This window comes from Oncorhynchus mykiss, chromosome 6 (genome assembly GCF_057628025.1).
Source record: "Oncorhynchus mykiss isolate SJ-2025 chromosome 6, ASM5762802v1, whole genome shotgun sequence".
Taxonomy (NCBI): Eukaryota; Metazoa; Chordata; class Actinopteri; order Salmoniformes; family Salmonidae; genus Oncorhynchus; species Oncorhynchus mykiss.
The window spans coordinates 19,763,166-19,790,417 of NC_143027.1; the positions used below are offsets into that span (position 1 = coordinate 19,763,166).

At 42.4% G+C, this 27,252-nt stretch overlaps 2 protein-coding genes across 7 annotated transcripts in view; both read left to right on the forward strand.

The window, feature by feature from the left end:
* LOC110525413 (transient receptor potential cation channel subfamily M member 3) overlaps positions 1-8,959 on the forward strand; it is a 184,187-nt gene extending 175,228 nt beyond the window's left edge. For 5 of the 6 annotated variants that reach the window (XM_036979555.2, XM_036979556.2, XM_090237169.1 and 2 more), the window contains 7 exons: positions 430-558; positions 990-1,241; positions 1,757-1,931; positions 4,926-5,076; positions 6,683-6,876; positions 6,965-7,097; positions 7,253-8,959. In XM_036979555.2, the coding sequence (XP_036835450.1) occupies positions 430-558; positions 990-1,241; positions 1,757-1,931; positions 4,926-5,076; positions 6,683-6,876; positions 6,965-7,097; positions 7,253-8,804 (2,586 nt within the window). In that variant the 3' untranslated portion in view covers positions 8,805-8,959. Of the gene's footprint in view, positions 1-429; positions 559-989; positions 1,242-1,756; positions 1,932-2,479; positions 2,684-4,925; positions 5,077-6,682; positions 6,877-6,964; positions 7,098-7,252 lie in introns of those variants that run through there. The other variant, XM_090237172.1, reaches the window with a different exon arrangement.
* A 13,604-nt stretch (positions 8,960-22,563) lies between these two features.
* Positions 22,564-27,169, forward strand: klf9 (KLF transcription factor 9). Its single transcript, XM_021605490.3, has 2 exons — positions 22,564-23,470; positions 25,985-27,169. The coding sequence occupies exons 1-2, from the start codon at positions 23,029-23,031 to the stop codon at positions 26,260-26,262; spliced, it is 720 nt and encodes a 239-aa protein (XP_021461165.1). The 5' UTR covers positions 22,564-23,028; the 3' UTR covers positions 26,263-27,169.
* The last annotated feature ends 83 nt before the right edge of the window (positions 27,170-27,252 follow it).

The window sequence follows — 27,252 nt, forward strand, 5'->3', positions numbered from 1 at the left end:
CCTCTCCTGCAGCAGTTGTCTTATCTACAAAGCAGCCATGAAAATGAATATGAACACAGTCTTGTCACACTGCATTGTACTTTTTACCTCACTGCAGTTCAATAGTACATTTGTTAGGTTGGGGAAAGGGATTCAAACTAGCTTAGTTCATAACTCAGGCTTCATGAGGTCACTACATTACGTGAATCGCCTCTAGATTTTGATGAGACCCTGAAGGTTTGCTGCGATTCTGTGCAGTTAGTTTTTTGACAAACTATCACTTGTTCTGCCTGTACCTAACTTGTCTGTGCTAAAACAATTTGAATGCCTTCTAAGACTATCTAAGACCCACTTATGACCCACACCTTATGTCGTCTGTAAGACCCTCTGCGTGCACTGAAGACTCTTCACATGCTCCGGGAGGCCCTGACACTGTGTGTTTGTCCCCAGATGGCCTATGTGGCATACCTGATGCTGTTCAACTATATTGTGCTGGTGAAGATGGACCTGTGGCCCTCACCGCAGGAGTGGATAGTCATCGCTTACATCTTCACCAATGGCATCGAGAAGATGAGAGAGGTAGGGCAGGACACACATATACAAAGAGATGGTTCAACTCCAGGATTTCTCAATACAACTCCAGGATTTCTCATGGATATTTCAATACAGTCAAGCATGCGCAGGTCTATAACACAGACACATGTTAGAGAGGTGGGTGGGTTGCATGTTATGAAGTGTGTCATTCTAGTAAATCAACACAGATTTTCCAATGCAAGATCAAATAAAGTACAGGAGCTAAATGACAGTGACCATATGAAATGATCCAACTAAGAGCCCTGCACTCCATGTCATCCTCCTAAAACAACATACATTTGCATTCGTCATCATTTCCAAACCTGTACCTATTTATGTAGATCAAATTCTTCAGTGACCTTTTATAGGCCAGCACGGCTCTCTTTCTCTTTCCCTATCTCTCCCCCCATCCCTCCCTCCTTGTCTACCTCCCCCAGATTCTGATGTCGGAGCCGGGGAAGCTGTTGCAGAAGGTAAAGGTGTGGCTTCAGGAGTACTGGAACATCACAGACCTCATGGCCATCCTCATCTTCTCTGTGGGCATGGTGCTCCGCCTCCAGGAGCCGCCCCTCATGAGTTACGGCCGGGTCATCTACTGCGTTAACATCATCTATTGGTACATCCGGCTGCTCGACATCTTTGGCGTCAACAAATACCTGGGCCCCTATGTCATGATGATCGGCAAGATGGTGAGGGGGGCGGAGTCTGTCATTGGCAGGGTGCACTTGCACACTCCCAGTCATGGATTTAACAATAGCGGAAAATCCCTCAAACTAATGCTTACACCAGTCCAATGCTTTGAATTCCATGATGTGGAGTGTGCAAATGCAGCCTTCGGGAGAAGGGTAGAGAATCTGGTTGCAACCTATCTTTTGGTTTGCCTGTCTGTCTTTCTCTCTGTCTGTATGTCTGCATGTCTGTCCATCTGTTTTTCTCTCTGTCTGTATGTCTGTCTGTCCGTCTGTCTTTCTCTGTCCGTCTGTCTTTCTCTGTCCGTCTGTCTGTCTGTCTGTCTGTCTGTCTGTCTGTCTGTCTGTCTGTCTGTCTGTCTGTCTGTCTGTCTGTTGGCGTCTAATGTTCTACTTAATTGCTCACTTAATGAGATTTCTATGAAGATGAATGAGTATTATCAGGTTCCAACATTCTCCCTGTCTCCCTTTTTGTCACACTCTGTCTCCTCCCTCCCACTCCTTCTCTCTCTCAGATGATTGACATGATGTACTTTGTGATCATCATGCTGGTAGTGTTGATGAGTTTCGGAGTGGCCAGGCAGGCCATCCTGAATCCCAATGAAGACCCGTCCTGGATGCTGGCTCGGAACATCTTCTTCATGCCTTACTGGATGATCTATGGAGAGGTGTTCGCTGATCAGATCGACCGTAAGCCCACAAGGGGTGGTGGATGTGGGGGGAGGGAGTGAGGGGGAAAGGGTGGTGGAGTGGTGTAGAGTCGAGCTCGGAGTGTAAGGCTGCCCACCCCTCCAACACATACACACACACTCAGGAGACTAGCTGAAGTCATCCAGGTGCTTAAATGCCATGCACTTGGAACCTCTCAGTTCCCCCTCGTTTCAAGGGGAACAATATTAGTGCAACGAAAGACATTGGTGGCCGGATTGGTTCTTATTCACACTGGTCATGCAAATTTTAAATTGCGGTAAAAAATACCCATATGATATTTTCTGACAACAGCAGAGGACAGATCACTAACAGCTCACCTTATCTTAGTGATGAGGTCAGGTGATGTCTAACAGCAGGTAACATTTCTTAGTAATTTAGTAATCGACTCAAATAAGGAACATGACTGCTCTCTGAATGCACCATCTGTTTTGAGGGAGTGCGTGTGTGTGCGTGTGTGAGAGTGTATAGAATGGAAGGACTAGCCCAAAGCTGGAGATCTGAAATAATGCTGTCATTCTTTGTTTCAGATGTACATAGTAGGAAGCTAAAGCACAGGCTGAATTCAAAACTCTGGATGATCGAAAATCAGTTTCGAGCTCATGGAACCTGGCGTAATAATGGTCCATACCAACATTGCTATGTTCAATCAGAATGCCAGTAAATCGATAATTAGACCCACCCCCGTCCCGTCCCCTCCCTACACCATTCCAGCCTCACTGCCATACCATCACTGCACCCTCATCTAGGGGCTGCTATTGAGTCAGATATGCACATAGAGATGGATAGAAGGTACACTTTTCACAAAGCCTGTTTTAGCATGGGCAGCGTCATTGAAGGTTTTCCCCATTTTAGTGTAGTCAACTGGGTGGGACTTTCTATGGGTTGTGGAGGGAAGAATTCCATACCGGTCAGCAGGAGGGATCAGGCAATTAATTATACTCCTGAGCAAATATTTCAGCACTTCAGCTGGCAGTAAATCCCCAACCTACACTTTATGCTTGTTCAGATTATATACACTGCTGCACAGTAGGTGGCAGTATGCAGCTTTTTTTTATGGACCGCCAATGAACTCATAGAAGTAGAAGAGATGGAGATAGCCCTCAGTGGCGATGCCCATGCTGTCACAGATGCTATAATGGCCCAGATATAAAGATGAGTCCTCGATCTATCTCTATGAGATAGCCCTCAGTGGCGATGCCCAAGCTGTCACAGATGCTATAATGGCCCAGATATAAAGATGAGTCCTCTATCTATCTCTATGAGATAGCCCTCAGTGGTGATGCCCATGCTGTCACGGATGCTATAATGGCGCAGATATAAAGATGAGTCCTCTATCTATCTCTACGAGATAGCCCTCAGTGGCAATGCCCATGCTGTCACAGATGCTTTAATGGCCCATATATAAAGATGAGTCCTCTATCTATCTCTATGAGATATCCCTCAGTGGTGATGCCCATGCTGTCGCAGAAGCTATCAATGGCAAAGATAGGAGGCGTGTCCTCTTTACCATCTCTATGGTTAAGCATGCAGCACGACATAGTGACAGGTCAATAACTGTGTTTCATGGCAGTAGCACTCTTGTTTGGTTTATTTTTGTTTATTAATTTGTTTATTTTGATGACATTACTAAATCTGAAAGGGAACTAGGATTGCTACAGACATGCTACTTTGACATTTTCACTATTTTGTTTGATTTTGGAAAAGTAAGCCTGCCAGGTAAACCCAGTCATTATTGCCATCCCCCAATGCCAGCTCTGCTATCACTAAAACATGATTGTAACATCACTACAATGTCATCTAGACACACAAACTCACAATAATGCACTCTCAACCATACTCTCATGGATGTGCAAATACTTGTGCACACTTGCAAATACAGCCAAACATACACAAACACACACACTCAAACACGTGCAGATTCGTATACACACACACACACACACACACACACACACACACACACACATGCACACACACAGACAAACATATCATACCCTGTCATCATCTGCAATCTGTTTTTTCACGTGGTTCAGTTGTCAGAGTTTTTAACCCAATTTATTTGAGTGTAAAATTGTGAGATAGAGAGATAGCAAATTACTTCAGTTCTCTACCTTTGGGCTGCCTTGTGTGATCAATTGAAATCCAGAGATGAGTATGAATATAATGATTCATAGGCAAACAAACGAATGAGCATCCAAAGTGAAAGTGCTGAGTGTCCCCATTATAAGCCACAGCAACTGAACCATCACTGATGGAAAAAACATATGATGTATCTTAAATACATGTCAATGTATCTTAAATACATTTCAATTGATCTGTAGTATAGTCATTATTCAGCTAGGCTATGGCACGCATACGTGACAATATATTTTAAACATCATGCCATGTTTAAATATATTGGGAATGCAAGTTATTGACAATATATTTTAGAATATATTGTGAGATACACATTTCAGCACATAACACCTTTCCATTCTAGAGCTCACTCCTTCCTATCCCCTACAAAAAAGATGCATATATTCAGTATATTATGCCTCTTGCTTGTTTGCTAAACTTGAAGTATTTGTTGTTCTGTTTATTTGTTGGTTTATTTATTTTAGATGTCAGCGTAGTGATTGTCTGTTTGGTGGGAATGCCTGGGTTTGCTCGTATGTACCTTGTTTGTGTTGTATGTTGACATCTTTCTTTCATTTGATTTTATGTTCGTTTTATGTTGGCTTGCCTGTCTAGTCGTTGTCTGTATGAGAATTTGTTTTGACACACAACTGGCTTTTACAATATGTTTGTCTTAATTAATAATGTTTGTCGGAGAAACTCTCTTTAGGCTGGCTACTCTTTTGTTTTGTCATATGACAAAATAAACGGGGTAGCTTTAAGAGAATTTGTCTTGTGACACAATCTGTGACACCTTGTGTGTCACCCTGACCCTGTTGTTGTGTCATTCTGACCCTGTGGTTGTGTCATTGTGCTTAGCTCCATGTGGCCAGAATATCACCACAGAGGACGGGCATGTTGTGGCTCTGCCGCCCTGTAAGACGGGAGCCTGGATCGTTCCTGCCATCATGGCCTGCTACCTTCTGGTGGCCAACATCCTGCTGGTCAACCTGCTCATCGCTGTTTTCAAGTACGTTCTCTCTCTCTCTCACTCGCTCTATAGACCTACACTTTCCTTACGCCCACTCAGTTATACATACCATTGCCTTGTCCAGAGACCACCCCAAGCCCTTACCCTCCAGACACTTGTGGAGATCTGAGAGGATTTGATAGGTTTAAGCAAATTGATTGGTTTAGGCCAGGAGGAATTTTCCCCATATTGCTTACACCTGCCCAATCCTGTCAGACCTCCACAATTGCGGGGAGGTAGGGTCTCTCAAAGTTGTTATTTCTGGACACGGCCAAAAATGTGCATAGGATGGGTTTATTTTACTCTCCCACACCCACTCTGTTTACCAGGGCCCATGCACAGCATACTTGTACATCACCAGGGTTAGTTAGCCACCTAACTTATTTCCATCTGTGATCCTTGTTTGTTTACATAGCTTAACAAGTGATTACTTTACTAATTACCAAACATTGCGTATGAGAGGACAGTTCCAGTACAGATAGAGATTAAGTGTAAGAAATATACTGTGAATACACCTCTGTTTTACTGGCATTTTCTTTCAACTGTAAATGTAGGAAGATTGCGGTGAGTTTAGTAGTAGAAGTAGTAGCAGGCATAGTCGTAGTAGTGGCTGTAGTGGTAGAAGTTGTGGTGACGGTAGTAGCACTAGCAGATCGGTGGACAGAAGGATGAATGAATGAGTGGATGGATGATTAAAGGGTAAGTGTTTCAAAACTACACTGAACAAAATTATAAACTCAACATGCTAAAATGTTTAAGATTTTACTGAGTTACAGTTCATATCAGGAAATCAGTCAATGGGAATAAATTAATTAGGTCCTAATCTATGGATTTCACATGACTGGGAATACAGATATGCATCTGTTGGTCAGATACCTTAAAAAAAATGGGCCTCACAATGGGCCTCAGGATCTCATCACAGTATCTCTGTGCATTCAAATTGCCACCGATAAAATGCAATTGTGTTCATTGTCCGTAGCTTATGCCTGCCCATACCATACCCCACCGCCACCATGGGGCACTCTGTTCACAACGTTGACATCAGCAAACCGCTGGCCCACACCACTCCATACACGTGGTCTGTGGTTGTGAGGCCAGTTGGAGTTACTGCCAAAGTCTCTAAAACAATGTTGGAGGGGGCTTATGGTAGATAAATGAACATTACATTCTCTGGCAACAGCTCTGGTGGAAATTCCTGCAGTCAGCATGCCAATTGCACAGTCCCTCAAAACTTGAGACATCTGTGGCATTGTGTTGTGTGACAAAACTGTACATTTTAGAGAGGTATTTTATTGTCCCCAGCACAAGGTGCTCCTGTGTAATGACCATGCTGTTTAATCAGCTTCTTGATATGGCACACCAGGCAAGTGGGTGTACTATCTTGGCAAATGAGAAATGCTCACTAACAGGGATGTAAACAAATGTGTGCAAAACATTTGAGAGAAATAAGCTTTTTGTGCGCCTAGAAAATTTCTGTGATCTTTTATTTCAGCTCATTAAACATGGGACCAACGTTTTACATGTTGAGTTTATATTTTTGTTCAGTGCATATTCCATCTGCATAGGGTTGGTTTGACATTTTGGTTGTTACTGTCTGTTGTCATAGCAACACCTTCTTTGAGGTGAAGTCCATCTCCAACCAGGTGTGGAAGTTCCAGAGGTACCAGCTCATCATGACCTTCTACGAGCGGCCCATCCTCCCCCCTCCCCTCATCATCTTCAGTCACATGACCATGGTCCTCAAGCACCTGTGCTGTCGCTGGCGTAAGCACGACGATGACGAGAGAGACTATGGGCTGAGTGAGTACATGGCCTAGGCCTTTAGAAATGTATCCTTCCTTCTTTCCTTTTACACTTCATGTTGCTTTTCTTCATCCTTCCATCACAGAGCTCTTCATCACTGAAGACGAGCTAAAGAAAGTGCATGACTTTGAGGAGCAGTGCATCGAGGAGTACTTCCGCGAGAAGGATGACCGCTTCAACTCCTCAAATGACGAGAGGATCCGAGTGACATCAGAGAGGTTGGGCATGGGCAAACATAATCCTGTCATACTTAAGTGCAACATACTGTATCTCCTCACTCTCTATCTCTCTGTGTGTGTGTCTCTCTCTCTCCCTCTCCCTTATTTTCCATCCATCTCTCTCTCTTTATCTCCTTTTTCTCTGTCCGTTTCAGAGTGGAGAACATGGCCATGCGCCTGGAGGAGGTGAATGAGAGAGAACACTTCATGAAGTCATCTCTGCAGACCGTGGACATACGGCTGGCCCAGATGGAGGAGCTGATTGGTCGGATCGCTGTGGCTCTTGAGCGAGTCACGGGGGTGGAGCGGGGGGAGGTCAACAAGGCCCGCTCACGCACCTCCTCGGACTGCACAGACTCGGCCTACATGCTGCGTCAGGGTGAGTGCCCAGATGCGGCTTACATCCTGCGCCAAAGCAGCTTCAACAGCCAAGAGGGGAACTCCTACCGGCTCAATGAGGGTGCAGAGGGCTCCATGTCTCCGCCTTCCCCCACCGGCCTGGCCACTCGCACACGCAGTCACTCCTTCTACGTGGGCGGAGGTCTTGAGCGAGCTGGGGCCGACAGGGCCGAAAGGGCCGACCGTTTCCTCAAGGAGCGCTCCTTCAGCCTGCACCGAGCCAATAGCTCACAGTCGGTGGCCTCGGGTACCGCCCCCAAGGAGTCTAAGCCCCTCCCACTGGCCACGCTGTCCATCTCCCAGCAGCACCGCCCCTCTTCCTGCATCGACATCTATGTGTCGGCATCCGAGGAGGCGGGGCCAGCCGAGGTCTTCTCGGACCCGCTGAGGATGGGCCCTCCCCTCCGGCACGACTCTTCGCTCCATTCTGAGATTATGGAGGCGGTGCTGTCGAGCGGGAGGGACTACAGCGGAGGCAGCGGATTGGGCGACAGACACTCGGAGGGTGGTGCAGTGTTCGAGGACAGCGCGGCTGCAGACCTGTCGCTATGCTCCGCCCACCTTCTCCCAGATAACACCATGCCGACCTGGGACCTGGACCCCTCCCCACCCCCGTCAGCGGGGCCACTGGAGCGCTCCAAGAGCAGCCGTTACCTGTCCACTGGCGGCAGGGGCTACCTAGAAGAGACTCAGCTGGTCAAATCTCACAGCCTCATGTTTACACCGCGAGGCTGCTACGGAGGCCTAGGGGCAGGGGTTCAGGTGAAAGCGGCTGAGTACACCAGCATCACCGACTGCATAGACACCAGGTGTGTCTCCGCCCCTTACTCCACCGCAGAGCGCTCCCACTCCCCCGGAGGCTCCACCTCATTCCCCTTCAATAAGCCCCCGGACTTGGGCTCCTCCCACCCAGAGCGCGAGGCCGAGCTCAGCCACACAGAGTCAGACCCTGAAGACCCAGAGGACCTGGCCCCGGCCCCCGAGCCCCATCGCATGGGGAGGGGCTTAAGAGGGGCGAGTGGGACCCCATTCTGCTCACCCTTCTCCAGGCTGGAACGAGCTAACAGCTGCTCCTCAGATGACTCCTCCCACCCATCATTGGCCCCTCCTTCACACAGAAAAAGCCTGTCGGTCAGTGAGAGGATGGAGAGGGGTGCAGACCGTGGGGTTCTGGGGGGACCCAGGAACCCCTTCCTGAGGAGCAAGTCAGGGGCACGGCCCGACACCAAGACAGACAGCCTTTCCATGAGAAAGCTGACCACCCCCTCTGCGTTCAGCAGCTTCGACAGTAGACACAACTACACGTGACAATGATGAAGAAAACAGGACAGGGACAGGGCACACTCTGTTACTATACAGGACCATAGGGCCAGCCAGGGGTAAAGGCAAGGGTCATGGGGAGGGCTCCTACCAGTGTAAAACAAAGTGCTATGAAGCTAGGGTAGTTCTTACCTCCTCCTGAAGCTGACTCTTGTTGTATGTTTGGTGATGGAGGGTATGTGCCGTGTCTGTCTACCATCTTTTTAGTCAAGTCAACACATTGTTACTGTAATGCATCACGTCACAGAACACTGGTGTAGCCCAAATAGAAAGTATAAAAATGACATCTCTGATAGGACAGTTTAGTCAGTCTTTAGAAAATAATAAACTTGGCCACCTGACAATATAAGACTGGAGGTCAGAATTGTCACCTCAACCAAAATTTCCTCAGGTTCCCTAGTTTCCTCTTTGCCCTTAAACTGCCCATACTCATGGATATGACTCTACACTTCTGTGCTTCCACCACTGAAATAGCACTCTGTCTTTCCACCACTGAAATAGCACTCTGTCTTTCCACCACTGAAATAGCACTCTGTCTTTCCACCACTGAAATAGCACTCTCTTTCCACCACTGAAATAGCGCTCTGTCTTTCCACCACTGAAATAGCGCTCTGTCTTTCCACCACTGAAATAGCGCTCTGTCTTTCCACCACTGAAATAGCGCTCTGTCTTTCCACCACTGAAATAGCGCTCTGTCTTTCCACCACTGAAATAGCGCTCTGTCTTTCCACCACTGAAATAGCACTCTGTCTTTCCACCACTGAAATAGCGTTCAGTCTTTCCACCACTGAAATAGCGTTCAGTCTTTCCACCACTGAAATAGCACTCTGTCTTTCCACCACTGAAATAGCACTCTGTCTTTCCACCACTGAAATAGCACTCTGTCTTTCCACCACTGAAATAGCGCTCTGTCTTTCCACCACTGAAATAGCACTCTGTCTTTCCACCACTGAAATAGCGTTCAGTCTTTCCACCACTGAAATAGCACTCTGTCTTTCCACCACTGAAATAGCACTCTGTCTTTCCACCACTGAAATAGCGTTCAGTCTTTTCACCACTGAAATAGCGCTCTGTCTTTCCACCACTGAAATAGCGCTCTGTCTTTCCACCACTGAAATAGCGCTCTGTCTTTCCACCACTGAAATAGCATTCAGTCTTTTCACCACTGAAATAGCGCTCTGTCTTTCCACCACTGAAATAGCGCTCTGTCTTTCCACCACTGAAATAGCATTCAGTCTTTCCACCACTGAAATAGCATTCAGTCTTTCCACCACTGAAATAGCGTTCAGTCTTTCCACCACTGAAATAGCACTCTGTCTTTCCACCACTGAAATAGCACTGCATGCTACAACAGTAGCAGCAGTAGTAACCTCATCCCCAGGGTAATTGTACATACCGCATATAAGCCTGAAACACCACCGACTCAAATCTGGCCAATGTGGTAGTAAAAAATAAAAACTACAAAAACATTTTTGATCTTAGAGAATCACACGACTGGGCGTTGTGTCTCCTATTCAAAAAACTTGTGCGACGCTAGCAAGACGGAGGTGGGAAGTGCTCAGATGGAGGTGATTGATTACAAATAAAGCCAATGGCTATGGATTATAACTTTTTCCTGATCTTTCTGTTGGGATAATGAAGGCCACGTTTGAAGTTTTGGTCCACCAGACTGTCCAAGCATGCATAAGCGACATAAGCGGTCGCTTCCGGGGGCCCCCCACCCCCCCAACAAAACTCAGTCTGGGAACTCAGTTGAGGTCTCAACTTACTGTTGAGAGATAGAATAGAAGAATACACACGGTGTAAGTTCGAAATTTGGTTGTGCATCAGCAGTTATTGTTTTCTTGTTTTGTCATTCACTGACAGTCATTCAATTAGCCATGTCAGCTAACAATTTTTACATTGATAAGTTAGTCTAGCCAGTTATCTAAACAGTGCCCAGGGGCCCAAATTGATTTTGTTAGTCACGCTCACTCAGATATCATTAACATTTCATAAATCATGGCAAAATGGGTAGAGTTGCAGGAAATTAGATTTAAATTGCAAAAATGTCTCTCTGCCGCATGGCAAAATGAGTAGAATTGTATGAAATATGTTATAAAATTGCAACATTTTATCTCCGTGTCATGCCAAAATGTGTAGAACGGCAGAAAACGTACTTAAAAACTGCAAAAAGTTATTGCTGCCCCATGGCAAAATCAGTAGAATGAATGAAATGTGTTATAAATGTGCTACATTTTCTCTCCGCCACATGGCAAAATTTGTAGAAAATGAAATGTAAAATGACTAAAATTATCTCCACTGTCAAGAGGGGGGCCACTAAACATTTTGCCCTGTGTCAGAGCATTGGAGGGGGGGAGAGTGTCTTCTGAACTAAATTACAGCAGTAGTGACTATAGTAAAACACATGGACACCAGTCAGCTGGGAATGACTTTATCAATGGATAGAGACAATGAGCATTGTGCAGGTTGAATTTCTAGACATAATAGGGCTCTATTATGTATAATGCATGTCCCTGGTTTAAAATCCATGCACATTGACAGTCAAGTAATATTGACTCAATAGATTTCAGGGGTCAAAATCAGGGCAGTAAAATCGATTACCTACAGGGCCTGAGTAACAGGGAAGATGAGAAATTTGATTAAATGTAGACTCATCATGTGTCTATCTATTTACTTGTTGTCCTATCCCCAGTCATCCAGGCTTAGTGTCATTGTGGCCTACAGTGTAAAGGTATGAACAAAGTGTTAACACATACACATAGTCATACATGCACTCTAATGCCAGCAAGGTGTGTGGAATGGCTGAAGGAAAGCCAAAACAATTCCTCTAATGTAACAGATTGTTTCATAGGCCCAGCCTCATCATTATTTCCCTTGGATTAAATCTACTCAGTGCAAAACTCAAAACTGGGCACCAGAGGGGGCTGTGACCCTGTTTAAGGAGTCCTTCATCCCAAGCAGTAAACCAATGTTGAAATTAGAACACATCAAGATCAGCCTTTTCAGCAAGAAAACATCAAGCATGTCTGGTAATGGCATTGCACGTTCCTTTCATTCTTCTGGCAGCAGCATTTTGTTGCATGGATCTGACACCTGCTAGTCTCGGGTAGCCAGATATGGTAAACTACCGATCGTTGGATCTATACTTCCTACATTGTTTGGACGTTCATTCATGATTTCGAAGCACCAGACTAGACTAACCAGAGTAATCGTTTAGAATGATCATCTGAAAACAGCAGAGAATAGTCTGCACAACATGTAAGACTACATAATACTGTACATTGTAGGCTAGAAGAGAACGGTTAGACAACTGAATTCCACAAGATGGAGTTATTTGAAACATTTGCAAAAGAGTCATCTCTATGAATCATATGCATTTTAAGAGACATAGAGGCACCTTTCAAGTTGATGTAAATGGCAGAGAACCAGTTTTTTTTCATCTCTTAATTTATTACAACTAAAAATATCTGACAGGAGTGGAATACCTGTTACAACATGTTTGTATTGATGGAACATGATGAGTAACATTTACATCACAGGTTCTCAAATTAGTTATTTTTTATATTTGATCATTATTAAATCACTTCAATTTAATTGCACTGCAATTGTTTTGATTGATTATATTTGACTATTTTGTTGCTTACAATGAGTAATTGAACGGCTGTTTGAAGTACAAACGGACTATTTATATCTTTTCAGTGCTATTTTGTCTAATTGAAAGTATTTTGAATTATTACAAGGTTTTAACATTAATAAAAGGTGTCACCTATAAGCACTAAAAACGTATGTATTATATGATTCACTTAATATATTATGTGATAAATTACTATATTGTACATCACAATCATATTTAAAGTATTTAATAATTTGCTATATTGTATGTTCATGAGCAGCTGTCAAAAAGAAATACAAATATATATATTTTTAATGTAGGTTGGATATTTCAATGCAATACTCCACTGCAAGCATTACCAAACTGAGGGTGTCTTTCAGGAGTAACTATTTGAAATTCACAGTAACTTAAACATCTACATATATCTGCACATTTCTTTTGTTAGTAATTCTTCTCACAAATCGACTAACCCATGGTATCCTTTCCCTGTATTTCGCAACTGTTGGGATAATGCATTTCTGAAGTGTTTACAACATTTTTTCTTACACTGGAGAAAGGCATTGATTTCATGGCTAAGAACATGCGTAAGAACTAAGAGAGAGAACTAGGAGAGATAACTACTTGATGCCTTTTGAGGGGGAGGGCTAGCGGCTCTCTGTGTATCTTCATTATTGATCTGAATGTTTAACTTTCCTTATCAATGTCCAATACCATTGCAGGGTGTTTTCACACATTTCCTATGCTGCTTCTTTGTCTTGTAAGGTTGTAGATTCGCGAGTGACGCTCAGCAAATGAAGGAAATGTGTTGTATGAGCTGAAAACCAAAAAATAAGGAATATTTCAATCTCTCTTGAGCAGACAGGCCTCCACTAATCACTGTGCTTATGCATTCAATCCACATTTTCATGGGACTCCCACATCAGTTGTGTTCCATGAAACCCAACCCTCCCATCCATTTTGTGGGCACAGGAGTCAAAGTTGAAACCAACTATGAGCTTTAATACGATCACAAAGTGTGAAGAATAGTTTGCTGGGCTTGGAGTTTTGTTGAAAACTAGTGTAAGCACATCCAACTTTCAGGTGCAGGGGTACGTAAAGTATAGTCATGAAAAATAAATAAATACCCGCACAATGTTGGACACTCCTGTTGTTAGTTGTCGGTGGGGTTTTGTCTCACAATACATGGGATAGATCACTTTTTCAAATTTGTAGTTGAAAAATAAGCTTTAAAATAAGTTAACAAACTTTTTAAAAGATGTCTGAACATCTCATTGAACACGCTCATTGAAGGAACATTAGGTGACAATAGAGGAGAGATGAAGTGATAGTTTGGTTACTCCTTGGCTTTTTGTCCAGGCACTGGTTTGGGTCCTGGGTCCTTTAACTAACCTCAGTGAATGGGCTGTCAGCCCTCCAGGGGACATAAGAGATATTTTTATTTTCATTATGGAGAGGGACATGCAAGGACAAACATGTCCATAGCACTTCTAACTCATGTGTAAATGCTCTGTAAATGTTTTGTATATGTTGCTGTGGCTGTTGTACAATATATCAATATATAAAATAAAAGGGAGGTCTCTGTATGTCTGAGGACTCTGACACAGAAATGACAGTAGCCTAATACTGAGAATTGTGCCAATGTGATCCAACAAAACCTAATGTACAGTATTTTTTAAATATTTTCCTATACTGTAGCATACAGCTTTGTGAATCATAGACTATGGTTATAATTCAAATAGGTTTTTATTTCCCCTCAATCTGTTGGTGAGTAGGCTACTCGTATGCTAAAGAGGAGTCCAAGCACATGTTTTCTGCAATAATGCTGATATTGTAGTTTTACTTGAGGGGACTTATCTTCCAGCAGTCTCACTTTATTTAGTGTCCTTTAATGCATGCAGCTCTTCCACTGATGATGTACAAAAATACATTCTGTGAAATTGATGAAAGAGAGAGAGTGCGAGATAGAGAGATTATAAATTGTGTCACAGTGGTGAGTATTTGGATGCAAATGCAAATCTGTATTCTTCAATATGAATAGGATCACGTCTGGCATGCATTATTAAATAAACACATGAATGCATAACCATGGTGTCCCCGTTGTAGGCTATTTTTCAATGTGTTATGAAATGGATGCATCATGTTTACCAGGAACACAGGGAAAAAAGAATGTTATAACGAACTGTCGTTAACACCAGAGCAACCATGCTCAGTCAATGGAGGAAAATTCTCTGCAGTCTTAGGGCATTTTCACACATAGTTCTGAGCTATAGTTTGAATCAGAATTAGAATATTTGCTACACTGTATTTACATTTTTGGGGGGTCTGGTTGGTTTCACAATGCCAAATGTCAAACAAACTAAAATGCCTTAACAAAACCACATGTTCATGTAAGTAATTTGTTTATGAAAAATGCTCACGTTAAATACATCTATGATCATCTTGTTTCTCATGGTCTGACTGTCCTTTAGGTGCCTTTTGGCAAAATCCAAGCGGGCTGTCAAGTGCCTTTTACTGAGGAGAGGCTTCCGTCTGGCCAGTCTACCATAAAAGCCTGATTGGTGGAGTGCTGCAGAGATGGTTGTCCTTCTGGAAGGTTCTCCCAGCTCCACAGAGGAACTCTGGAGCTCTGTCAGAGTGACCATCGGGTTCTTGGTCACCTCTCTGACCAAAACCCTTCTCCCCCAATTGCTCAGTTTGGCCGGGTGGCCAGCTCTAGGAAGAGTCTTGATGGTTCCAAACTTCTTCCATTTAAGAATGATGGAGGCCACTGTGTTCTTGGGGACCTTCAACGCTGCAAAAATGTTTACGTCCGGATGAAAAGCGTGCCCAAAGTAAACTGCCTTTTTCTCAGGCCCAAAAGCTAGGATATGCATATCATTTGTAGATTGAGATAGAAAACTCTCTAAAGTTTCTAAAACCGTTAAAATTATGTATGTGAGTATAACAGAACTTATTTGACAGGCGAAACCCAGAGGACAAACCATCCAGGAAAAAGAAATGTTGACATCACTGTGTTTTCAATTGATTTTCTATGGGGAACTAGATTTATGAGGCACCTGTTTGCAGTTTCTATGGCTTCCACTAGATGTCAACAGTCTTTAGAAATTGGTTGATGTTTTTCCTTTGAGAAATAAAGAAGTAGCCCTTTCCTTTCTGAATGTCAAGCCAAGTGTACTTTTATGTTTGGTGCGAGCGACCTGGAACTCGCTCCACTTTCATTTTATCCGCTATTGAACACTGTCTTAAATTGTATTGATTATTTACGTTTAAAATACCTAAAGTTGGATTTGGAAAGTTGTTTGAAATGTTTGGACCAAGTTTACAGGTAACTGATTAGATACTTTGTAGTCATGTTGGGCGAGTTGGAACCGGTGTATTTTCTGAATCAAACGCACCAAATAAAATGACATTTTGGGGATATTTATCGAACGAAATGACCATTTGTGATGTTTCTGGGACATATTGGAGTGCCAACAGAAGAAGATCTTCAAAGGTAAGGCATGAATTATATCGTTATTTCTGACTTTAGTGTCGCACCTCCCTGGTTGAAAATGTTTTGTCATGCATTTGTATGCGGGGTGCTGTCCTTAGATAATCGCATGGTTTGCTTTCGCCGTAAAGCCTTTTTGAAATCTGATATGGTGGCTGGATTAACAAGAAGTTAAGCTTTATTTTTAGTTATTACACTTGTGATTTAATGAAAGTTAAATATTTATAGTAATTTAATTTGAATTTGGCGCTCTGCCATTTCACCGGAGGTTGTCAAATCGATCCCACTAAAGGGATTTGATCCCTAAAAAGTTTTAACTGACTTGCCTAGTTAAATAAAACAAACATTTAAAAAAATCCACAAATTATGCAGCAGCACATAAGACATTTTTGGACTCACCTTGTTGTGCTGTGCTCACTTGAACAAGAAGGTGGCGAAGTGGTCCTTCTTGTGGGCATTTTTTTTCATAAAACTTTGTCAACAAAGTCTTGCATTCTCTGTATGTATGGTGCTTTCAAGACATCTGGAAACTGAAAAAAGCAAGGTTGAATTATGACGTCAGCGATCTTCAGGTCAGAGCTCTAGAAAGAGGCCAGGGTTCCCGACTTGGAATTCCAAGTTGGATGACCATTCAAAATGTATTTTCCCAGTCTGAGCTTGTTTTTTTCCGAGTTCCCAGTTGTCTTAAACTTACTGGAGTCTGAGATTTCTTAGTTCTGAGTTTCCAGTTGTTTTGAACACGGCAGAAGTCATGTTGGATTGTTAGCATGGCCAATGTATCCAACCTTTTCTGGCCCATTCTGCCGCATGTGAATGTTTTTCCTTTTTCCTTTTAAGCTTGAAAAAGAGACCCTTAAAACCAGACTAGGACCACACACCCTCTCCACCGAATAGCAGGGGAAGCAAAATAGTGATTGCTTTGCAACGCTTGCAGTTAGCCACTGATTCCTTCCAAACCACTCATTGTTGAATTTGCGATTTCCAACTTGTTGTGTAATGTTTATGTCCAATGTCCGATGAGCACCGACAAGTTTTATCTATAATTTCTCTTCATTATTTCTCTTCATATGACAAGGATTAAACATGATTTGCCAGTAGATTGTCGACGTGTTTCATAAGGACAACTGCTTGTCTAGAAGGAAAATGCCTGTTCCTGATTGGCTAATCAACCAGAGGAACTAATTCATGAAGAGTATCTGTGATTTTTCTTCCGCTTGTGTTTTTTTTTTAACAAGTACCTCCCATTTTGAAAGTATGTTGTTGACATGATCAGTCCAATCAAAGCTACAGTAGACTTGATTTGACGTCATTTTATTTATGGCCAATGACCTTGAGCCTTCTTGGATGGGCACTTCTAATGTACATCTATGGTAGCGCCCAAGGGGGCATGAACTTTCTAGCTCTCCCTGTAGATTTTGCGGTGATGTAGTGTCCCCATGAGTGACAGAACACTGAGCCAATCACGGCGCAACTAGAGAAGATTACCAACCCCTACGCTCTGTATTTTCCGATGGCTGCCCTTCCACCACAGAAAGCACTGAGCTAGGCTAAAACAGCTGCATTTTGAAGCTGCCTTACTCAAGAAAGCAAAAAAGAGACTGTTTGTAATGTGGCTTATTAACTCAATGTTTTTTTTTTTTTTTAACATTGTTTGCAAACTGATATGTGACAAGTATTAATGCCAAAATAACATGCAAAACAAGCAACAAACATAAAAGAAAATATATACAGTGCATTCGGAAAGTGTTCAGACTTTTTCAACATTTTCTTACATTACAGCCTTATTCTAAAATTGATTAAATTGTTGTTTTTCCCCTCATCAATCTACACACAATAAATAGCCCATAATGACAAAGCCAAATTTTTTTTTGTCCATTGTTGTAAATTTATAAAAAAAATAAAACTGAAATATCACATTTACATAAGTATTCAGACCCTTTACTCAGTACTTTGTTGAAGCACCTTGGGCAGTGATTACCGCCTCGGGTCTTCTTGGGTATGACGCTACAAGCTTGACACACCTGTATTTTGAGAGTTTCTCCTATTCTTCTCTGCAGATCCTCTCAAGCTCTGTATGGGGAGCATTTCTTCACAGCTATTTTCAGGTCTCTCCAGAGATGTTCCATCCGGTTCAAGTCCAGGCTCTGGCTTAGCCACTCAAGGACATTCAGAGACTTGTTCCGAAGCCACTCCTGTGTTGTCTTGGCTGTGTGTGTAGGGTTGTTGTCCTGTTGGAAGGTGAACCTTCGGCCCAGTCTGAGGTTCTGAGCACTCTGGAGCAGGTTTTCTTCAAGGATATCTCTGTACTTTGCTCCGTTCATCTTTCTCTCGTTCCTGACTAGTCTCCTAGTCCCTGCCACTGAAAACATCCCCACAACATGATGCTACCACCCCCATGCTTCACTGATGGTGCCATGTTTCCTCCATACGTGAAGCTTGGCATTCAGGCCAAAGAGTTAAATTTTGATTTCAATCAGACCAAAGAATATTGTTTCTCATGGTCTGAGAATCTTTAGGTGCCTTTTGGCAAACTCCAAGTGGAGTGCTGCAGAGATGGTTGTCCTTCTGGAATGTGCTCCCATCTCCACAGAGGAATTCTGGAGCTCTGTCAAAGTGACCATCGGGTTCTTGGTCACCTCCCTGACCAAGGCCCTTCTCCCCCGATTGCTCAGTTTGACGGCCAACTCTAGGAAGAATCTTGGTGGTTCCAAACTACTTCCATTTAAGAATGATGGAGGCCCCTGTGTTCTTGGGGACCTTCAATTCTGCAGATATTTTTTGGTACCCTTCCCCAGATCTGTGCCTCTCCACAATCCTGTCTCTGAGCTCTACAGACAATTCCTTCGACCTCATGGCTTGGTTTTTGCTCTGACATGCACTGTCAACTGTGGGACCTTATATAGACAGGTGTGTGCCTTTCCAAATCATGTCCAATCAATTGAATTTACCACAGCCACAGGTGGACTCCAATCAAGTTGTAGAAACAAGGATGATCGATAGGAAACAGGATGCACCTGAGCTCAATTTTGAGTCTCATAGCAAAGGGTCTGAATACTTATGTAAAGAAGGTTTTTCTGTTTTTTACTTGTTATAAATTTGCACACATTTCTAAAAACCTGTTTTTGCTTCGTTATTATGGGGTATTGTGTGTAGATTGCTGAGGACTTGTTTTTATTTAATACATTTTATAATAAGGCTGTAATGTAACAAAATGTGGAAAAAGTCAAGGAGTCTGAATACATTCCGAATGCACTGTACATAGCTAAATAGGTTGGGCTCAAAATACTGAATGACAGGTCGCCACTGAGCCTATATCCCCGGTATAGCCCGCGTCTCCCCTAATCTGCATCAGATAATGAGCTCTTACTGTAAACGAACTGCTTATCACGGAATGTTTCAGAGATATCAAGTTACAGACCGGCAAAATATGGTACTGCACAGTCAAACAACCAAGCAACAATACTGAGAGCCTCTGGTTCTTTTCCTGTGCTTGGTCTGGACTGGGTTCTCACCTGCAGCAAACCGCACCATGGTAGCCTACGAATGGAATCGGACCGAGATCACCCTAAACCGTAAACCGTGATGCATTTAGTGCGCTCCGGAGTGCAGATAGGGTTCATACCAGTCCAAGCAGATGCTGACTGCGGGTTCAGTGAACGGACCACATCCACACACATCGATCATTCAACGAGTTCTCAAAGTGAAGATGATTTTCACACCAAATTGTTTTGGTGCAGTATTGCCAAAAGGGTTTTCCTAACTCTGGTGAGTGTACCCCCTTTGAACTGGTGTGAATACTCTATCCACACTTGGGAGCGCACTAACCAATGCACCATGGTTCGCTCAAAAAGTGTGATCTCGGCCCAATTCAATTCGAACAACAGCTGCAGTTGAGAACGCAGTCTGGGTCAAACACAGAAAAAGAACGCTAGTCGTGCATTATTATTGGTTGTTTGACTGCGAGCATTTGATGAAATCCATGCAGCATCATAACTTGAAATCTCTGAAACATTTCGTGAGTAGCAGGGCATTTGTGAGCGCATGTAATGCAGATTAGGGATATAGGCTACTGAATATAGCCTATTAATGTCGCAGTTAAAGCGGCTATTGCGCTCTTTCCTGGCGCATGCTGTTGGAAGACCAAAGCGAAAGCAATATGAAGATTGGGAGACAAGTGATGCTTTATGATAATCAAAAATGGATTTAAGGTGAGTATTTTTGTCCAATAAACAAATGACTTGCATGGAAACATGTTTTTGTTTGGGCATTTTAGTTCGTTTGACATTTGGCAACGTGAAACCAATTTAAAAACAAAATGTGAAAAATACAATGTAACAAATTGCCGAACTCTGATACAAACTATAGCTTAAAACAGTACGAAAATATATGCACTCACAACTCTAAATCGCTCTGGATAAGATCGTCTGCTAAATTACTAAAATGTAAGAATTGTGTGAAAACGCATTACTATATGTTTGTTTGGAACGTAGGCTATCTGGGACAACTACTATAGATTGCAGATAGGCCTGTATGAAAACAAAGATGCATGCCAATAGAGAGAAATAGTAATGGCGTCTTTTTGTAGGCACTAACTCTGCAATGGTTCGTTGACCAAAGCCTATGAGGAAAATCAATGGCGTTTTTGATAATCGACGAAAATAAGGTATGTGGTAAACACGGGAGGTTTATGAGATCTTATACGTTTTGTTAAATGAGACAATATTCATCAACTAACGTCACTTTTTTGTACATTTTGAATAATTGATGTAATGATAAAAAACACAAAGGCTTCATAATTCATAAAGGTCATGTTAATTGACTGCTATTATGTCGTACAACAAAAACGTATAAGATCTACTGAGACCGTATTTTCGGTGTTTAGCCTATTCCATAACCCTATTCTTTCCCCATTAATTTTCCTATAAGGATGACTGAACGAACCAGATACGTTTTTTCTGGGTATTAGGACTACAAACTGGGGAGCTCTATAGCTGTAGCCTAATCTTCGAGGAACTTGGCCCTCTTAACTGCAATGGCGCACGAGTTCATACTCAGTTCACGGAAGAGAACATTCTGTTCTACAGTCGCACGTGGACACACACAGGGAGGCGGTGTTGGTTAGAATAACATGTTAGAGCGTACCAACGTGATATGCTGTCGGTAAGGGGTGTAGCAATAACAGACATCCAATGACGTGTTTATGGGCAATGGAGAATTCCAGTGCAGACTGTAGATTCAGGCGATAGCCTATGGTCACGACGTCTTCCCACACTCGTATAACCTATATCCTGTTATAGGCTATACTAGGCCACCAGACATGGGTGTGTTGGGGGGGGTGGGGGGGGGGGGGGGCTATAATTTAATTCTGATATTAGGCTAGGTCCTAGGCATAGTCTAACCGGGTTGGGGTAGAATTGAATAAGCCTCAAGCCAAATTAAACCAGGCACGTGGCTATCACGGTGGGGATTGTAGCAACATATTCTCTCCTGACAAGTGGCAACACTGTTTATTTTTTCTTCGAACTGTGTCCTGGTGAGCTCGGAGAAAGGGGTTTACATTTGGAGAGGCTCTTGTTACAAGCAGCCTCATTGGCTGATTTCTCCTACCTCTCAGGACCTGGACTTCAGGCTATGTATGCATTTGCAGATGGGTATGCCATAGTTGTAACAGAGAAATGTATTATCAGAAACTCAAGTAGAGCAACATTGTTTTAAATTAGTGAGTTCCCTTGAGAGTAAAATGACAAACCACTGAAACATCATGGAGACACGCTGTGGTTATAATAGGCTATGCAAGGTTAGTAGATAAAATATAATGATTATTAGGCTATACGCTGAGTGAACAAAACATTAGGTACATCTTCCTAATATTGAATTGCACCTCCTTTTGCTATAAGGGATCAGTCTCTCATGGAAAGTGAATGTGTTCCAAATGTTTTGTACACTCAGTGTATAACCCTGAGCTAAGAAAATAACCCCAAAAGTTCAAAGTAGACTACAGTTCGGGATTTGGGAAGCTGTTCAATGGTATTGTAGTGACTTTAACACAACACCTAGTGACCTCGCCAAGAGGTTCGGGCCTCTTGGTGTAACAGTTAAGGTGTTGGCTTGACAGTAGCGGGACCAATCAAGTCCTAATTGGGGCTACACCTCGAATTCGCTACAGTATTTACAATTCTTTATATTTTCCCATTGATTCTTGAAGAATGTAATCCATAAATGCTTCATGAGTTTAGCATAAAACAGGGTCAGAACTATGTCGACGCCATGGATCTAGTCAGTCCTTGCATCTTGAGCGCTGGATATTCCGAAATAAATGTACATTTTTAATTGTCATGTTTGGCTATAGGCTACGCTGGAGAGAAACACACTTACATTTAAGGGGAAAAAATAATCGTTTTTCTCAAAGAGACGTGTTAGGTGCTGGAGAAATGTGTTACGGAAATGAGCTAGAGGAATTGTGTTGCAATGCGCCTTGCCTTAACCCTTGAAAAAGAACACTCGCGCAGTCTGGTCAACAATGATGTGTGGCATGACAGAAACAGTCCCCCTTTTCATATTGTTCATCCAGTGATTGGCCAACCATCCCTTCCATCAATGAATATGAACGAGCTATTCCAAGTTGTGTGTACAAAAAATACGTCACCTTTACTCGTAGCCAATTGCAGCCCTGTTTTATTATGACACCCTGGGATTCCGCGAATTTGTTTCTTGGAGTTGGGAACAGCTTCATACTGTAAAATAGGACAAGTTGACGCATTTGCGAGGAGAGAAAGAAGACAGCAGAACCTACAACACTATTCCAGGACCGTATTTATTATTTACAGGCTACAGAGCAGTAAATCAAACATCAAGATAATTATCTAGTTAGTAGCCTAGTTACCAAAGAGCGTTTATTTGATCCGTTTCTGTAAAATAGTATTATTTTGAGACACAAAGACGACACATGTGAAACTGAAAACCACATGTTTCCTAAAATCCCTGTGGTGTGAAGATAACCCACCTGATAAATTACAAGGAGAGTCCATTTATCAAAGGCGAAAATATCAGCATCCGTTTAAGGGAACATATTTTTGTCACCGGTTAAATAAATAAAGGCTTCGGCAATGTCGGAGGTTGATCTCGCTGCTGAGTGTTTAGTCTCCATCGCTAACCGCCGGCCACCGGAGGACCGCTGTCCCGATGCCAAACCGAAAGAAGACATGTCGAAAGAGAACCAAGAAAACAGGACTTTGTTAATGGTGGCGATGATTTTGCTCGACCTGAACAAATGTAACCAGATAACACGCAGTGAGACATGTGGTGGGGGTAGTAGATGTCTGGGCCAAAGTGATGCCAACAGCATGGTTAACGGATCCCTGTGCGGTCACAGGGTGAGCGGGGACACTGCAAGGGCGCAACATACCTCGACAGAAAAGAAGTCACGGAACAAGAAGGCTGTGATTGTGCATGTGTCCTCAGAGAAGAGACATTGTTGCCCGTTCAGCGGCTGTGGGAAGATGTATGGCAAGTCTTCCCACCTTAAAGCCCACCTTAGAGTGCACACTGGTAAGTGTTGTAAAGGTTAGGCTACATAGATACATACATACATAGAAGTAAACTAGATAGTATATACTGGTATATAGCCTAGCTCTGTATGCCCACATTGGCGCAGAGATTATTGAGAACATAACTTTGACCAGTCAGTTTTTCAGTAGAACATTGCAAAATTATATGTCTCTCATAGTTTGTACTAAAGACAATTCGATTTAGTGTATTCTAGAATCTAGATAACCATCGTGCCTAGCGCTGTAGTATGTGTGCGTGTTGTACATAACTCATCTTATACATGAACCGTCTTCCTGTGTGTTTTTAATGCGGAGGTGTGTCCATGGGCAGAGAGGTGTGTGCGCAAAGGGCGGCGTGATTCTTGTTGACACCATAGAGAATCATAGAGGCCTCTAGTGACCAAAAGGCAGTATTAGCATTGGCAGCGCAATTGAGGGCTTCCACCACTTTAACCAACTGGGTGGGACTTCCGACTTCATTGGCTGATCCCTCCGGATGACCCTGTTGGAGTCATGTCCAAACAGGTCGTCAGGAGGGATCAGCCAATCATGAAGAACAACATGTACTACTTCAAAATGGAGATTGCCTCAATGGAGCTGTGCATGTTGTCACATATGCTATAATGGCACAGATACAAAGATGAGTCCTCAATCTCTCACAATGGTTGACACAAATTGTTGAGCAAGAAATGAGAACAGTGTGCATAGTAGTACAGAAACTGACTTCCTAGACATGTAGATAGGCACATAGAGTGGAGGTGTTATAATACCCATAAAACCTAGTGGTTTTGGGACTTTCAGGGACTTGTAGTCTTGCATGTTTACTTTGATGCTAATTTGCATTTTTGAATATGACAGTAAATAAATAGAGCTGAATATTTTGATTAAAGTCACCTTGTCCTAGAGAGATTTACACTGTTATCGAAATGTAACGTAAGCCAACACGAAACACAGCCCTTATTTTAAGTGTTTCTAAAATCCCCTATGGGAAAGATGAATGGTGGAAAAACGATTGGAACCATTTCCATGTTTTACTGCTAGGTTTTATGGGTATTATGACTCATACCGTGGTACTCTATTCAAACTTCTACTAGGCTGCATAGGTCTTGTTCACGTGCTAGTCAGAATTAGGAAACTCTGAGATTTCTGACTTGCTAATTGGTTGTAGTTCTATACGTGCCGCATTCAACCATTTACAAGTCGGGAATTTCTGAGTTCCGACTATATTGTGAACGCATCATTATAGACGGGTTGGTCGACGTCACAAAAATAAATGCGCGCTCATGGATGTGTCCGGAAGACGTGCGTTGTTATGATTGTGAATGGTCCGATAGCTAGCAACAATGACAAGAAGCTGTCCTGCGGAATCGTAGGTGGCTCGTTTCAGCTCTTTGTATCTTGTTATTGATACCGTATCTTGTTTTGAGGTGTTTTGACTAGCTAGCTAGCATTTCATTTGTACATTTTATTTATTTTCAGATTAATATAAATTGTATTTGTCACATGCGCCGAATACAACAACCTTACCTTGAAATGCTAAACGTTACTTGCAGAGTTTTAAAAAAGTAAGTAAGAAAAATGTGCTAAATAAACTAAAGGAAAAATAGTAACACAATAACGAGGATATATACAAGGGGTACCAGTACCGAGTCAATGTGCAGAGGTACAGTTTAGTCGAGGTAATTGCGGTAATATGTGCATGTAGGTAGGAGTAAAGTGACTATATAGATAATACCAACAACTGTAGCAATGTAATAGAGGCAACAGGTACTCATTGTTCAAATGTATTTATGTTTTCAATACACATTTGGAGAAGAAATATAGTTTGCATGTTGTCAACGGTCTAAGTAAACCCTGTCTGTTTTGCCCCATAGTTGCGCACACGTCAGTTTTGTTGCTAATCAACCAGCCTGTCTATAGCGCACCACTTCAACCAAGTGTTAAGGACCTGTTACCTATGTTTAATGTGTAGCCTGGATATATTATTGTAATAAACCCACTCAAGCCCACATATTGTCCTTGGTAACCATGCAACACTCCTTCCTCTTACATCACATATTTCACTACACTCATATTTTTGTTTCTAGACAGGCTACCTGGTCATGAAGGAATTCAACACTTGAATGAATTAGGCCTATTTGTAGTACAAATGCTATTGATCAGTCGGTATAATAATGAGCATGTAGAATCCCCTTAAGATAATTTTATACAAATCTTATAATGTTCCTGACATATCTATAATTTCGTATAAATGTTGATACATAGAGAACATATTATTGTTATATAGCCTTGTTATAAGAATTCAATATTATAACAGCTCTTAAGTGCTTAATGGTAAGTAATGTCTCATAACCTGAATTTTCACTCAATTGCACACCTGTAGAGATGGAATGTTAGCCAATTTGATTTATTATGAAAAATGTTGACCTTTATTCTGTCATTGAGAACTCCTCAGAATGACTCCACTTATTCCCTCTTCCTTCTCTTTGTCCTCTTGGTGGCTATGATTCTCCAGGTGAGAGGCCATTCCAGTGTACCTGGCCAGACTGCACTAAGAGGTTTTCGCGTTCAGACGAGTTGACACGGCACTACCGAACACATACAGGGGAGAAGCGCTTCACCTGCCCGCTATGTGACAAGTGTTTCATGAGGAGTGATCATCTGACCAAACACGCCCGCCGCCACGCAGGCTTTCACCCCAGCATGCTTCAGGGCCCCACAGTCAGAAGAAGCCGCTCCTCCGCCTCCTTCTCCTCCTGCGACTCTGGAGACCAGAGCCCTACTGAGGTGTGAGACACACACACGCACAACCAAAATACACTACAGGGAGGTGAAAGTAGGCTAGTTACTTTATTTACCCAATAAACAAACACACTTTTTTTGGGGGCAAAATGTTATGAAAATGTTTTATCTACTGTGGGCCCAGTGCCCTATTGAACAGTGCCCTGTTTGTTTTGTTTGGTAATAACTGGTCTCTAGGGACCTCTAGTGGTGTGAGCAATATTATCACTGGAATGAGAAAAGCGGTATAAATCGTAGAACCATTCACCTTTTCGCTTAATATTTAATTTACTCGTTCTACAAGGAATACTGTACATCAAGTAGCAATGTAATAATATATGTGAAGTATGTCATATTTTTTTATTTTGACATTTATTTTGTTTTTACACTACCAGACAATGAGAGGCCTTATGTATTAAAGTGCTCCATGATGTAATGGTATAAATCACCTTGGTAGTTGTGTGTGTGTGCTAGTAGTTGATAATGAATTGCCTAAATTATGGTTATGTTATAACACAAAGCAGTGCAGTGAAATTTGTGTTCCAAGTCACAGACGGGTTACTCGTACAACTGAGATAGGTGTCAAATTGCCAACTGAAACTATCCAAATAGAATGTAAAGTTGTGTGTTGCAGCTTAGATTACTATTACAACATTTGCAGTATTGCAACATTTTTTGAACTTTGTACATTATTTTTGTATTTGTATAGGGGATTGTGTAATACTTTGTGCCTTTCAGATTGAATTCATGCTCACTCAGCATTCTTGGACGTTTTGAAGTTGTTCTAATTTTCTGAAAGTCTGAAGCTCCATCTGTCAACCTGTGGATAACTAATTTATGATAGTATTGCTCACTGTAAATACCTGTGTAGTTAATTATGTCAGATATTTTTAACATTAAAACAATTCTTTGTACATCAGTATGATCTATGTGAAGTTGCGTCATTTTATAGGGAGCCAAGATGGTGTCATCATTTTGTAGGCCAAATTTCATCCATTCTTT

Excerpts from the sequence above, each read along its gene's own strand:
- klf9 (XM_021605490.3), top strand. The coding sequence starts at position 23,029 with ATGTCGGAGGTTGATCTCGCTGCTGAGTGTTTAGTCTCCATCGCTAAC. Across the intron at positions 23,471-25,984 it reads CCACCTTAGAGTGCACACTG|GTGAGAGGCCATTCCAGTGT; the intron begins GTAAGTGTTGTA and ends ATGATTCTCCAG.